This window comes from Sinocyclocheilus grahami, unplaced genomic scaffold (assembly GCF_001515645.1).
Source record: "Sinocyclocheilus grahami isolate Dianchi unplaced genomic scaffold, SAMN03320097.WGS_v1.1 scaffold1.1, whole genome shotgun sequence".
Classification (NCBI taxonomy): domain Eukaryota; kingdom Metazoa; phylum Chordata; class Actinopteri; order Cypriniformes; family Cyprinidae; genus Sinocyclocheilus; species Sinocyclocheilus grahami.
In genome coordinates, this window is record NW_015505180.1 from 1602966 (window position 1) to 1618407 (window position 15442).

Below are 15442 nucleotides of genomic sequence, written 5' to 3' on the forward strand. Positions count from 1 at the left end.
CTGAGCTCCTCCCTCCTGCAGAAGCCGAGCCTGAGCAGCACCTCCATTCAAACCTATCCAAACTCAAGGCATGAGCGTCTGCTCTTCCCCGCACAGCTGCTGCTGATCACCTACCTGCACAACAAACTCTGGATATTCGTCTTGTAATTTACAACCCCCTCAAACCTCCAAAAAAGAGGCCAACTAAATCATTCTGGCCCTAAACATACACACAAGTGGTTTTCCAGACTGCAAACATGGCGAGTGCCTCTTACCACATCTCTAACCTTTTGGAGAAAATGACATCCAGCGACAAGGATTTCAGGTCAGTCGTAATATAACTTGCGACCCTTCACAAACAAAGCAAACATTTGGCCAACAAGTTATATTAATTGTTGACTATCTAATCTATATATTTACCCAGTAACCTACACAATTCTGGGACAGATAACAGCACACGTATGATTAATTTTGAGCACAAAACAATAAAGGGTTGTGTTAAATGATTTGTGTACAATCAAATAATATTTATAAGAACACCTTTACCTGTCATTACCACGAAAATGATGCCCAAAAGATGGAGTTCCCATGCTATCCAAGTAGGCAGCTCACAAGGTTTTGAAACACAGCCCCATTCTCACCCTGTCTTCTCACAGACAGCAGCGCCTGTCTAGTCTGAGCTCCTCCCTCCTGCAGAAGCCGAGCCTGAGCAGCACCTCCATTCAAACCTATCCAAACTCAAGGCATGAGCGTCTGCTCTTCCCCGCACAGCTGCTGCTGATCACCTACCTGCACAACAAACTCTGGATATTCGTCTTGTAATTTACAACCCCCTCAAACCTCCAAAAAAGAGGCCAACTAAATCATTCTGGCCCTAAACATACACACAAGTGGTTTTCCAGACTGCAAACATGGCGAGTGCCTCTTACCACATCTCTAACCTTTTGGAGAAAATGACATCCAGCGACAAGGATTTCAGGTCAGTCGTAGTGCAGATGCCTAGATCGAGTGTTAAGGAGCATGCATGTGTATTTATGGGGCTTGTGATGAGGTTTAACTGTCTTAATAAATAACGAATCGATCGCAGAAAGTTTTAGGCCGCGAATAGCGCGACTGTTGTTTAGATATAGCTGCTTAGCTTAGCATGTCAAACTCATACTATGCGGGGCTCCATTTTGTGCATGGGTAATATGTTTATGGCTATAATTGACTATTTGACTTGTTAATTTGACATTGCTTGCTGGAACTGATGCTGTCAAAAAGTGGGTTTTAGTATGGATGTTAGCCAGCTATCCGCTAGTATTAGCCGATTAGCTTTAGCATTTCGTTTTGATGGCACTCCACACAAACTGTCAAATCATTCGTAACGAGTAAGTTACAGGAATTTACACCAAACCATGGGCGGAATGTGGAGAGAGTTGTAAAGTCAGTCCAATATCTCGTACTTGATGTGATTTATTCCCCTCGGGTTCATATAAGTCGGCCAATGGTAGCATAAGTGCACGCCCATGATATGTGCAAGGAATTAAACTACATATACGCTACTTTTTGGGAGAAGTTTGTATGATGTGAATTGCAGATCTTGAATTTAGGGGCTATTCTTTTTATTACGATCTCTGGATTCAGTGTTTCAGCAAACCTTCTCATTTTTACATGTGCGTACTGACATGTAGACTGACATAAATGCAGTGGTTGAAAAGAAGAAATTATTTTTAAAAATGAATAATGATAGCTAATTTACTTAAATGCAATATCAATTAGCAAATCTTGCATGACAGTTACTTGTAGACTTTGTTCTGAGAATACTTGCCTGGTCAGAAATGCTGTCAAGGCCAGAAGCATGTAAATATGTTGATAACCGTTAAAAAGCATAATGATTATCAGGAAGTTTAATACAGTTATGATTAGGTCTATACAGTTACAATTTGTATTTTAGGCTGTCTTGCTGTTGGGGGATTCCCTTTTAATGATGTCAGTATATTCAGCAGTGGCCACCAGGAGGTTAATGGTTTGTGAGTTTTATACATATCTGACAGGCGTCCTCTAATGAATTCTAATGCAGTCAGTCATCATATCATATTCCCAGAATCGTTCCTGCCTGTCATCTCCGTCAAACCGTTTGCTGTTCTCATTCCAGCTCTTTCTGAATTTCACAAGATTTCACCCCGTGGGAACATTTTGCTTACACACCGTTCTAGGTCTCCACTGCTGGTGTGTGCTGGCGTTCCCTCTCTCACCCTGCTGTTGGAGCGTGTGCGTCTCATGCATTATTCATTCTTTCTTAGGCTCTTGCTGGAATAAGAGATTCCATGCCATCAAATATATGCCAAAGCAGACGCACTTAGGTCTGTATGTGTGTGTGAGAGAGAGAGAGAGAAAGAGAGATGGCATGTAATAGGGTATGCAGAAGGTTTTCACTCACATCAATGCTGAGGCTTTGATGTTGGCACCCAAAGACAAGATTTCATTTTAATCCACTCCAGTTTCATCTTAGAAGTGGATTATGAATTTAGCAAACCATGACAAGTGAGATGAAAAGGTGAAAATGCTTCAGTCAGCCCATTTGTTTTGAGACAATGCCAGCAGCCTCACCATACAGGTTGGTCTCACTTTACGGCCATGTGAGTGACTTTACATTAACCATTCTGTTAGTGCTGAAGTCAAATGAAACCCTCTAAGTGTGTCAGTGTGTCTGGACCATTGGGAACCCCTCTCGGGGAAAAAAAACCTTGCAACTGCTAGTCATTGCTTGTGTAAAATGTTGGTTTTTATGAGTGAAACAGGATATGCAATGGAAGAAAATGTTGATGATTGATTTTTATCTATTGGCAATTGGTTGGATAATGAAAACAGGTATTTTTATGATGTTGTTGGATGGTAGGGATTGGTCACAAGTTATAAAATTTTGGTAGAAGAAACTTCTTTTTCTTCATAATAAAATGAACTGATAAGTCATTCACAGTAAGTTTTTGTTTATTCCCTCAGATTCATGGCCACCAATGATTTGATGTCCGAATTGCAGAAGGATTCGATAAAGCTGGATGATGATAGTGAACGGAAGGTGGTCAAAATGATCTTAAAACTCCTGGAGGACAAGAATGGAGAAGTTCAGAATCTGGCTGTAAAATGGTAAAAATGTTGCCTTTGTTGATTTGTTTCTGTGATTGCATGAACTTGAAAGCTTCTCTTAGTTGGATATTTTCAGCATGTCCTTCATGAATTGGCTTCAGTTTGTCCTCTGAAAATGTTTTAATGTGAAATTGATTCATGCCGCAGTGATTTAGTGAGAGGTATTGCTGTTTTTTACTTTGATTTATCTCTGTTATTAGCCTCTAAGATAATTTTTTCCCAATATATTTTTGAAGGGATTGCATGAATAAGTCAGTAATTTCTCTTAATTTCATTCTGTTTTTTCAATTTCATTTCTGTAATTTCATAACAGGTTAGCTTATAGCAACACTTTTTAAGCCTTATGGAAGATAAAGCCATCTTGTGAATGGATTAACACTGACTTGAATGCTAAACAGAAATAACTTGCAATGTACCATTTTGTAGCAGTAAAAGTAGACGTTTTTTGCAAGCAGTAGACAAATAGGAAGCATTTCAGAGATTGTACTAAAAGTCCTTATTTCTTGCAGTTTGGGCCCACTTGTCAGCAAAGTGAAGGAGTACCAGGTCGAAACCATTGTTGATACATTGTGTACAAACATGTTATCAGATAAGGAGCAGCTTCGAGATATTTCCAGCATTGGCCTCAAGACGGTGATTGGAGAGCTCCCACCAGCGTCCAGCGGTAAAACAACATGTTTTCTGTGTAATGTTATTAATGCAATCGTTTCCAGAGTTGTCCGACAAGCTGTTTTTTTCCCTCTATCATGTGCTAAAAGGACAGAGAATTCATTCACATGTGATTGGCTATATTTTGTAGGGCTTTGTATCACCAGCAAAGTCACGATACGATACAGAGGCCACGATACGGGACTGTATTGAATTTCACCTCAGAAGAGTTTAGTAAAACAGCAGTTTATTAAACGCTGCATACTATAGTGCCATTTCTAACTATTGGTAGAGCAGGCAGTTGACCTCTGCATTATGAAGGGCCTCCATAAGTGTACCACAGTGCAATATAGGTAATGGCATATGTTTCATGTTTACATTGTGCACTCCCCACCAGGTACAATATTCTGATTGTTTGCATCTTGTTTGCAAACTTTTTAGCACTGCCCCGCAATTTTATCAACTAAATAGCTTAATTGCTCAAGAGCTACATTATCTTTCTCAACAAGGAGCTGGTAACATCATTGTTTCTAAAGGAATTAAAGCCACAGCTTCACTGTTAATAGAGAAACGCGGCAAAACGGTGGTAATTCATACATACACAGCCTCTCTCTCTCTCTCTCTCTCTCTCTCTCTCATAAATGAACACTTGATGAATTACACTTTTCTGAGAATAGAATATTGAAGTGGAGATTGCTAAACTGCAAGCTAACCAGTGTTTTCAGAAAGCAAGCACGTTTATCCACAGTGGAGAGAGCGCGCGTACACAGGGTTGTCAGGTTGACAAAGATAAGTAGCACGCTTAGCAGATATTTCCGTATTGCGCAAGTGGGAAACTCTGTTTTGGGGATTACGTCTCTTTATATCAGGCAACCCCGGTTGTGTTCCTCTGCGGCCAGATTAAACCTTGTTGTAGCCTATATATTATGCTCTATTCATTATTTTTTAGAAACCTTGCACTTTTCTACTCAGTTTTAAACATTGTTCTTGTATTCAAATTAAGCGCGGACCACCGCTACACACGTGCCACAATATCGATACTGGGACAGCTGTATCGATACTCGTATGGTCAAATCTCTGTGACGATAGATCGTTGTATCGCTGTATCGAACACAGTACTAATATTTAGTTGTTTTTCTTCACCATCTTGCCTGCTAAGTCCATTTCTCTATGCTTTAGGCTCTGCTCTTGCTGCTAGCGTTTGCAAAAAGATTACAGGCCGCCTCACAAGTGCCATTGCCAAGCAGGAGGACGTCTCAGTTCAGCTGGAAGCATTGGACATCATGGCAGACATGCTGTGCAGGTATGTCAGACGAGCCATGTGATGACTGCTGCTTTTGTTTAGACCAATTGTGCTTTTGAGTGCACATGGGTTCCTGCCAGGTAATTTCTGGATGTGTTTGTGCACATGCATCTCCCCTCTGTGACAGTTCTCAGTTCACTGAGCAGAATATTCTTGTAAACCTTTCGGTTTAGAGGCCGACTTTTATCTCTGTTGTATGGTAACTAATGGCAGACTTTGAATTTGTCTTGGGTGATTGCGTCTTTCATTTATATTTACATTCATGCATTCGGAAGAAGCATTTATCCTGCTTGTGTGTTCCTTGGGAAATTGAATACACAAGCGTGCCATTGCTAAGGTCCTAAACTACCAATTAAAATGCATCGTGGGATAAAATGTGCCCTTTTTTATAATGTAAATAAAAGAAATTTGCTCTATATGTTATAAGCTTTAGAAATAGTAAGAGTATTATTTTAGTATTCTATATTTCCTGTCTAATAAAGAGGCAAAATTTGTGCTCGTTCTGTGGTTTTTGCAACAAATTCTTCTTTTTCTTACGTTGTTTGTGTTCATTCACCCAGACAAGGTGGCCTCTTAGTGAATTTCCATCCTTCCATTCTGAGCTGTCTGCTGCCTCAATTGACAAGCCCTCGCCTGGCAGTGAGAAAGAGGACAATCATAGCACTGGGACATCTGGTCATGAGCTGTGGAAACCTGGTCTTTGTGGACCTCATCGAGCACTTACTATCCGAGCTCTCACGCAACGAATCTATGTCAACCACGCGCACTTACATCCAGTGTATTGCTGCCATCAGCAGACAAGCTGGCCACAGAATTGGTGAGGCTCCCCCTTTGTTACAGACCTCAGTTAACTTAATGTCTTCAGGGTTCAAGACCTCATCTCAGTTACTCTTTAAGTGCTGAAAGCAATTTTACTTTGCACTTATTGAAGCCATCAACTGTGATCTTCTCATACAGCTATTAGTTTCACCACTGATGCTGTAATTTAGCCTTTGCTGGAATGAGCTAAAGCAAACCAAAGCTGTCCTCAAAGATCTTTAAATGGTGTAATTATTACAATAGTTTTTTTTTTTTTTTGCAGAAAGCATAGAGTAAATACATTTGTGTGATGATATCTTCCCCTCCTAAGTATTGCCTTTTTTAGCGCAGTTCTCCATGGCTTGATCTTGAAGGCTGGAGTCCTTTCTTATGATAGAAAATGTTTAGTTCAAAATTGAGGTCACAGCATTGGCACTGAATCTTGATTACATTTCACTTTATGAATGCTCAGGCTGATGAGCAGTAGAAGTTATTCAGGCCGATGTGTGTCATCTTTCCCCTCCAGTGTTGCATTGACAGGAAAGATTTTGAGATCATTCAAAGATATTTTGTCTTTCTCTTTTCCACAGTTTTTAATAACTGATACAATAATATAACACATTAAAGTTGTCCTTAATTATTCAAAAGTTTGACTATTTTATACAATTCCACCCTCAAAGCACAGTTGTATAGGGAGTATAAGCTTGAAGGCAACTCTCCTTGAAATTTGACCGAACAAATTGCCAGAATGTTATTTTGTGACAAGAGATGGAACAATCTCTAGTACGGTCATTATTACACTTCACCTTGTCATCAACATTGTTCCATTGGTGGGCTGCTAAGGCAGGCCATTTGACACAAATGAAATGAAGCGAAAAGTCATTTAGGTTTGCTGCTGTGGTGCACCATTTCCCCCATCAGCCAGTTACCGCCTATGTTTGATGAAACAAAGACAGCTGCGATTAAGATGCGTAAGATTACTTCAGTGGAATGCACTCAGTTGTTTTGTAGCTATCTCTTGTGCTACTGTTTTAATTAAGTCTTTGTCATCTTAAGATTATTTCTTTGTGCTGAACACAGCAAGGCCTTTATCTTGCTGCTTTCCGAACTCATTTATATTTCTCAATTAATTATTGCAGTTTGATGTTAATTTTTGTAACCCAGCAGATCTGTCTGATGTGCGGGTAAATGACAACTTGTTGGTTTTATCTTGCAGGTGAGTACTTAGAGAAGATCATCCCATTGGTGGTGAAGTTCTGCAATGTTGATGACGATGAATTGAGGGAATATTGCATACAAGCTTTCGAGTCTTTCGTACGGAGGTCAGTCTACATCTCCATCTAACCGTTGATACCAGATGATATTAAATTGATTCTCATGATATTATAATGTATGAGTTATTGGAGTTATTTAGTAATGACTACACTATTTTTTTTTTTTTTTTGTGAGTAGTAGTAGTATAGATTATAAGATTACCAACAAAAATATAGCAGATGATAAACCAAGTTTCACTTTTGCATGACTTGATGATATTTTGTGTAATAAAAAAAAAAACTCTTATTGATTATGATTCTCAGGTGTCCGAAGGAAGTCTACCCACATGTCCCAACAGTCATTAGCATCTGTCTTAAGTATCTGACCTATGACCCCAACTACAACTATGACGACGAGGATGAAGATGAGAATGCAATGGATGCTGACGGTGTAGACGAAGATTATCAAGGTACGAGGAGGGGCATTTCTCTTCTCTGTCTGAGGGAAGAAGGATTTATTCTCTCTCCTGAACCAAAAGTCTGTTTAGCTGTAGGTTACCAGCTCAGTTCATAAGTTCTGGTGTGTCGTAGCCTCTGCTGGTGGCATAAAAATAATAAAAACCCTTGGGTTTATTTCTCCACGTTTTTGGGGAAAACCATTAGTGACTTTGAAAGCAGCATCTTGATAATGCAGCTGTTGGAGAGGCAGTCTGTCCCTGTATGAGGACTGAAAAGTTGGACATCTGTAGAGACTGCCAGACGATCAGAAATTAGCTTGTTATTGGAATGAATGGACGATGGCGACTTGTCCGGTCTAGCAGCTTTGAATAATGCTTAAGCCTTCGTAGCCGGTTAAATTGGCTCTGAGATTGGGGTTGGGGGGTACTGATTGTCCTGTAATGTCCAGACAGGCTTAAACATTTGCCACCATTCATCTGTTACCTTAGAGATTGTCAAGCAGACACCTTTTGACTCTCCTAAATGCTTGTGCTTAGCATGGCATGCCCCTTTCTGTGACACAGGTTGTGAATTCTCTGAATGAAAATGCTTTTATAACCATTAGTGCTCTGAAGCACAGCTGAGTTTGGATGTGCTTCGTGTTGCATGTTGAAAGTCTTGGAATGAAGTGTTTCATGTGGAAGTATGGTTGAAGAAATGCAGGTTGCAGGAACAATATTGTAATGACAAGCCCTGTCCAAAAGCTTGAGTTTGACATCCACTGCCTTCATGAATGCCTTTGGTATACTTGATCTTTTTTGGCATCAAAAATGTTTAATCTCAGCCAATACTGGAGTGTTGTTTTCATCCATAAATCATATTCATACCTATTTGTTATTTTCTTTTCAATAACTGATTGTGCTGACTACGCACTAGCTTGTAAGCAGCCTTGGGAGGCTCAAACAGGTTGGCAGCAGATATGAGGGTACATTTGTTTTCCTCTCAGAAGCCCACGCTCTTTGTGTTGCTGAAGCAGAGGGTTCAGGGGACAAACTTGTTGGCCTGTATGTTCAACAGTGTCTGAGTGTTAACAGAAATTATTTTCAGGACTGCTAGCTTGGAACTGAAGTACCCATGCCATCTATTGTGAACAAAATGGATTGTAGCAGTTTATTCAAATAAGCGACTGTGATTATGATATCATCTAACTCATGTGATCCAAACAGGAAGTGATGATGAGTACAGTGACGATGACGACATGAGTTGGAAAGTGAGGAGAGCAGCAGCAAAGTGCTTGGATGCCGTGGTGAGCACACGACATGAGATGTTACCGGAGTTCTACCGCACTGTTTCTCCAGCGCTCATTGCCCGCTTTAAAGAGCGGGAAGAAAACGTCAAGGCAGATGTTTTCCATGCCTACCTGTCCTTACTCAAGCAAACACGCCCTGCCCAGAGCTGGCTCTGTGATCCGGATGCCATGGAACAGGGAGAAACTCCTCTTACAATGCTTCAAAGTCAGGTAGGGAGAGACATACTTGTTTTTAATCTAGTACTGCTAGTTTATACAGACACACAGATACATTCCTTTGAATCATTGCAATATACTGTGGAGAGTATTTGTAGACAGTAACAACATTACTTCATACTCTTGGGCTTTCTAATTATGTAAGTTTATTTATAAGGGTGATATTTTGTGTGCCTTTGCAGGTGTCCATGATAGTAAAAGCACTGCACAAACAGATGAAGGAGAAAAGTGTTAAGACCCGGCAGTGCTGCTTCAACATGCTGACAGAACTAGTGAATGTGCTGCCAGGGGCCCTGACGCAGCATATTCCTGTTCTCATCCCAGGTATGTGCCGCAGGCAAGCTACTAAATGTTAAAGAGAGTAGAGTCATTCCATCCATTATCATATGCTTAATTCTTGACAAGGTTGATCAGCATTTTACCTGTGACCTTTTTAAAAGCTCAGTGGTGTAAACCTTGGAATGATAAAGATTTTTATTTTGGTTGGAAATTGCATGTAGCCATTATGTTGTGCATTTGGAGTGACTTTGTAAATTTTATTCCATCTAGGAATCATATTTTCTCTCAACGATAAGTCAAGCTCTTCAAATCTGAAGATCGATGCCCTGTCTTGCTTGTATGTGATCCTGTGCAACCATCAGCCTCAAGTCTTCCACCCCCATGTTCAGGCTATAGTGCCTCCTGTAGTTGCTTGTGTGGGTGATCCCTTTTATAAGATCACCTCTGAAGCACTGCTGGTCACCCAGCAGTTGGTCAAAGTCATTAGGCCCCTGGATCAAACAGATGTTTTTGATGCCTCGCCATACATTTCTGACCTTTTTGCTTGCACCATTAAAAGGCTGAAGGCAGCAGATATCGACCAGGAAGTTAAAGAGCGAGCTATTTCTTGTATGGGGCAAATTATCTGCAACCTTGGTGATAGCCTTGGTGCAGACCTACCGGGCACTCTCCACATCTTCCTAGAGCGACTAAAGAATGAGATAACAAGGCTGACCACCGTCAAAGCTCTCACACTCATTGCAGGGTCACCGCTGAAGATCAACCTTAGGCCCATCTTGGGTGAGGCTGTTCCCATTCTTGCCTCCTTCCTACGAAAGAACCAACGAGCGTTGAAACTAAGCACACTGGCTGCACTGGACATTCTGGTCAAGAACTACAGCGATAGTGTAACACCGGCCATGATTGACGCTGTACTGGCTGAGCTGCCACCTCTTATCAATGAAAGCGATATGCATGTCTCCCAGATGGCTATCAGCTTCCTCACCACTCTTGCACGAGTCCACCCCGATTCACTGTCTAAGATAAGTGGCTCTATTTTGGCTGAACTCATAGCTTTGGTTCGTTCACCGTTGCTGCAAGGTGGCGCTCTTAGCGCCATGCTGGAATTCTTCAAGGCTCTTGTAGCTACAGGAACTGCCAGCTTGGGCTACATGGATCTGCTACGTATGCTAACAGGTCCTGTGTATGCCCAGAGTACAGCGCTCACCCATAAGCAATCCTACTACTCCATTGCAAAGTGCGTGGCCGCTCTTACTCGTGCTTGTCCTAAAGAGGGCCCTGCAGTGGTGGGACAGTTCATTCAAGATGTGAAGAACTCACGCTCCACTGACTCCATCCGATTGCTGGCTCTGCTTTCCCTTGGAGAGGTCGGCCATCACGTTGATCTGAGCGGTCAGCCCGAGCTGAAAACAGTCATACTGGATGCCTTCTCTTCAGCCAGCGAAGAGGTCAAATCAGCAGCTTCATATGCGTTAGGCAGCATCAGCGTGGGGAACCTCCCGGAGTACCTACCCTTTGTCCTGCAAGAGATCTCTGGCCAACCCAAGCGACAGTACCTGCTGTTGCACTCTCTCAAGGAAATCATCAGCTCTGCCTCGGTGGCAGGGATTAAACCGTATGTTGAAAATGTGTGGGCGCTGTTGCTCAAACACTGCGAGTGTACAGAAGAAGGCACAAGGAACGTGGTAGCTGAATGTCTGGGAAAGTTAACACTCATCGACCCAGAGACCCTTCTGCCCAGGCTAAAAGGCTATCTCTTATCAGGTGATTGTCAAACTCTGCCTGTTAATTCTGTATCACAAAGACTTTGTTAAATGAAAATTTAATTACTATTTAGATGGTTTTTATATCACAAATTGTTTCTCATAAATCTCAGAGTTTTGATTGAAGTGTTCTCTTTCTCCCCAGGATCATCTTATGCCAGGAGCTCTGTAGTCACAGCTGTTAAATTCACAATTTCTGATCACCCACAGACAATTGACCCCCTTCTTAAAAACTGCATAGGCAAGTGCTGTTATCAGTTGGTTTTCTCCTTTTGGAAATATATATTTTTCTCTTACGCCAAGTTCAAATTTTGAATTTTGTCCAGAACACACATTTTAGAACTGGTTTTAATTTGAGTATTTTTTTTAAATATATTTCTAGGGGATTTCTTGAAAACATTGGAAGATCCAGACCTCAATGTACGAAGAGTGGCTCTAGTTACCTTCAACTCTGCAGCTCATAACAAACCTTCTCTTATTCGAGACCTGTTGGATACAGTTCTCCCTCATTTGTACAATGAGACCAAAGTGCGCAAGGATTTAATCAGAGAGGTAATCTGCCCTTTGTCCATAGCCTTTTGCTTTACTGTCTTTTTAAAACCTCAAAGCTCAGTGACACCCGTCTCTTTCTAGGTTGAGATGGGTCCGTTCAAACACACAGTGGACGATGGTCTGGACATCCGGAAGGCTGCATTTGAATGCATGTACACTCTATTAGACAGTTGCCTTGATAGACTTGACATCTTTGAGTTCTTAAACCATGTTGAAGACGGACTTAAGGACCATTACGATATCAAGGTAAGTCATCAAACTCGACCCATGAATCTTTCATGAGACACAGGCTTTTTGCCATGCAGATCATTTAGTGAGCACAGATGATGAAAGAGTGAATTGATTAACAGAGATTCAGTGTGCGGTCATCAAAGGCATAAATGCATAATGCAACAGACATGGTCCAACTTTATTTTAAATGTACTTATTACCAGGTGTACTTGCATCATAATGAAGCGGGAGCATTAACTATTTTAATGCAATTGAGGACTTTGTGCTAGAAAATATGTAGTTTTATACGATTCATTTGTTTACCTATACACTTTTAACAGGAATTATCAAATTATCATGTATTTACCTAGCAAGCCATGGGTATTTGATAGTTACAAGGAACTTTAGTGGGACCAAATGCATGTGCGTAGATTCATTATTCACAAAGGTTTATAGGTCTTTTTGCTCTATTAATGTGTTTACAGATGCTGACGTTCCTCATGCTGGCCAGATTATCTAGTCTGTGTCCCAGTGCAGTGCTACAGAGGTTGGACAGACTTGTAGAGCCGCTTAGGGCGACATGCACCACAAAGGTAAGCAAAATATTCCGCAAACACCAAAATCAGACATAGTGCAGCTTCTTTGTATGACATTAGAGGAAATCTGAATTGAGCTGCGTCTGTGGTTTCCATAGTGGGTGAAAGTTTGAATTTAGTTTGCAATATTTGCCAATCCTGTTTCCCCTTTTTTCTCAACAGTTCCTCTTTTTCTCAGTTATCACAGACTACTGGAAAGGTCATCAAATAGTGATGCCAATTCATTGGTCAAAAAAGTGAGAGTCCTTTGATTTCTAATTATGTTCTTTCTCAGGTAAAAGCCAACTCTGTGAAGCAGGAGTTTGAGAAGCAGGACGAGCTCAAACGATCTGCCATGCGGGCAGTAGTGGCCTTGCTAACCATCCCAGAGGCAGAGAAGAGCCCCCTAATGAGCGAGTTCCAATCTCAGATCAGCTCCAACCCTGAGCTGGCTGCCATCTTTGACAGCATCCAGAGGGACTCCTCCAGCGCCAACATGGAATCCATGGACACCAGTTAAACGACTAAGACAACATACCCATTACCATCGCTCTTGAGAAAATCCACAAAGAAAAACCAACCCTGGGGGACCCTTGTATTGTTCCATGCATTGCACTGAATCAAAAATAGGAGGAAAATAAAATCTAAAATTAAGAAAAGAAAAAAACTAATGAAAAGAGAGACATGTGTTCTCTTAAGCTTCAAAGCCACATTCTTTGTTTTTCTATAAACAGCAGGAAATCGCTTCAGTTGTTCATTGTTCTCCAATTTTTAAATTTTTTTCTTGTTCATTTTCATAATTCCTGAGGTCCTGCACTCACAGAGGTGCAGAGGGACTTACTAGGTTACCTGAAAATGAATTGACCACAGTATTTGTGTTACCATGGGAGATTTGTTCTTTACATTGTAGGCTGCTGATGACTTAAATCGGGATCTACAGGGGTAAACGATAGCAGTTTGAATCATTTCCAGGACCATGTTTTTTTTTTCCCGTCATGTTTCTTATCAGACAAGTTTTATTAGGTTTTTGTACGATTTGAATGTCATCTCCTCTTTTTACTGTTGACAACTTAAGTACAGAGCGAGACAAATCTTCGAAATATTATCCTGAAGAGGTGTGGCATAGTTAGGGATTTCATTGGATGAGTGACTGCTTATTTTTCCTTCACTGCATTTCATTACATTCCCACTGTCCGCAGAATTGCCAGTCATCGGCATGTGTCACACATCCAGAGATTTGTTCTTTACATTCTAGGCTGCTGATGACTTAAATCGGGATCTACAGGGGTAAACGATAGCACTCAGTGAGTTTGAATCATTTCCAGGACCATGTTTTTTTTTTCCCGTCATGTTTCTTATCAGACAAGTTTTATTAGGTTTTTGTACGATTTGAATGTCATCTCCTCTTTTTACTGTTGACAACTTAAGTACAGAGCGAGACAAATCTTCGAAATATTATCCTGAAGAGGTGTGGCATAGTTAGGGTATTTCATTGGATGAGTGACTGCTTATTTTTCCTTCACTGCATTTCATTACATTCCCACTGTCCGCAGAATTGCCAGTCATCGGCATGTGTCACACATCCAGAGAAATGAGCATTCAGCTGCACACGATTTGCATAATATTTTTCTTTTTCTATTTGATGACAGTTTTGTTTAGCTCCGGCATATAGAGGTGAAAAATAACATCAAACATTGTTATGAGAAAATATTGCCCTGTATGGAACGCACATATGTGAATAAAATGAGTGGAGAATATTCTCTCAGGTGCTCGACTGTATTCTAAAACCATAAGGTTGTTGTTCTCGCTGTTTAGATCCACTATTATATTGCCTTGTTTGAACTGCTCACCTGTAACATTGGTTGGGAATAGAGCTAGTTTAATTTACCACAATACTCTTGTGTTTAGTGTGCAGGTCTCTTTTTAAGGATATCTGTATGTTGGGGAAAGGAACACCATCATAGATATCACCGTATAGCTTACCAGTGGGTGACTGAAGTTTGAATCTGATGCCCTGGAAAGCAGTGTGTAGAATACACACCGTCTAGGTTTATTTGTGTAGTCATGTACGGACCGCGTTCTACATCCATTAAAGTATTACCGTATGGCAATGTTCCTCCATAAGAAATCAATAAAAGTTCCATTGCCTGCATCTAAATGTCATTTTATGGTCCTTCAAGTTCAGTTAAGAACCATAATAATGGCTGATGCCTATTACGCACAAAAATGACAAGAGCTGGCTGAAATGGCTAGTTCCAATTTGCTTTACTGACTTTATAGGTGCTCTTGTTACATTGAGCACTTTTGAAGAAGAACTACTCTGGATTTGAAAAAGGTTAGTAGCATCACTTTTGTTTGAGGCTCTTTGTACCCCATCTACATTTCATTTAAGTTGTCTCTGAAATAATACATTTGGTTGCAGATAAATTCCGATCACAAGTCCATACACGTTTTCCATTATCTTTCATATTATTAATCTTTCATAAATTATTTTTTTAAAGGAACTGTTGTACCAAAAATTACATTCCATTCTCTAACAAAATCCAGCATTAGGACATTTTCTGATGTGTTACTATGGACATATGACCCCCCCCCCCCCCCCCCCCCCCCCCCCCCCAACACCTTACTCTTTTTTTTTTTACTGACTTTATAGGTGTTCTTGTTACATTGAGCACTTTTGAAGAAGAACTACTCTGGATTTGAAAAAGGTTAGTAGCATCACTTTTGTTTGAGGCTCTTTGTACCTCATCTACATTTAATTTAAGTTGTCTCTGAAATAATACATTTGGTTGCAGATAAATTCCGATCACAAGTCCATACACGTTTTCCATTATCTTTCATATTATTAATCTTTCATAAATGATTTTTTAAAGGAACTGTTGTACCAAAAATTACATTCCATTCTCTAACAAAATCCAGCATTAGGACATTTTCTGATGTGTTACTATGGACATATGACACCCCCCCCCCCCCCCCCCCTCCCACCGCCA

The 15442-nt window shown here is 40.6% G+C and overlaps 1 protein-coding gene across 2 annotated transcripts; it reads left to right on the forward strand.

Annotated features, from left to right (window-relative positions):
- Positions 1-13670, forward strand: LOC107571724 (cullin-associated NEDD8-dissociated protein 1). Of its 2 annotated transcripts, none has more exons than XM_016259053.1 (15): positions 1-304; positions 2965-3108; positions 3618-3772; positions 4936-5059; positions 5620-5876; positions 7074-7179; positions 7435-7580; positions 8775-9067; positions 9256-9397; positions 9623-11116; positions 11261-11356; positions 11498-11667; positions 11749-11913; positions 12363-12470; positions 12748-13670. In XM_016259053.1, the coding sequence occupies exons 1-15, from the start codon at positions 237-239 to the stop codon at positions 12970-12972; spliced, it is 3693 nt and encodes a 1230-aa protein (XP_016114539.1). In that variant the 5' UTR covers positions 1-236; the 3' UTR covers positions 12973-13670. The 2 variants fall into 2 exon arrangements, with proteins under 2 accessions (XP_016114539.1, XP_016113908.1); XM_016258422.1 differs by lacking the exon at positions 1-304 and adding an exon at positions 579-958.
- The last annotated feature ends 1772 nt before the right edge of the window (positions 13671-15442 follow it).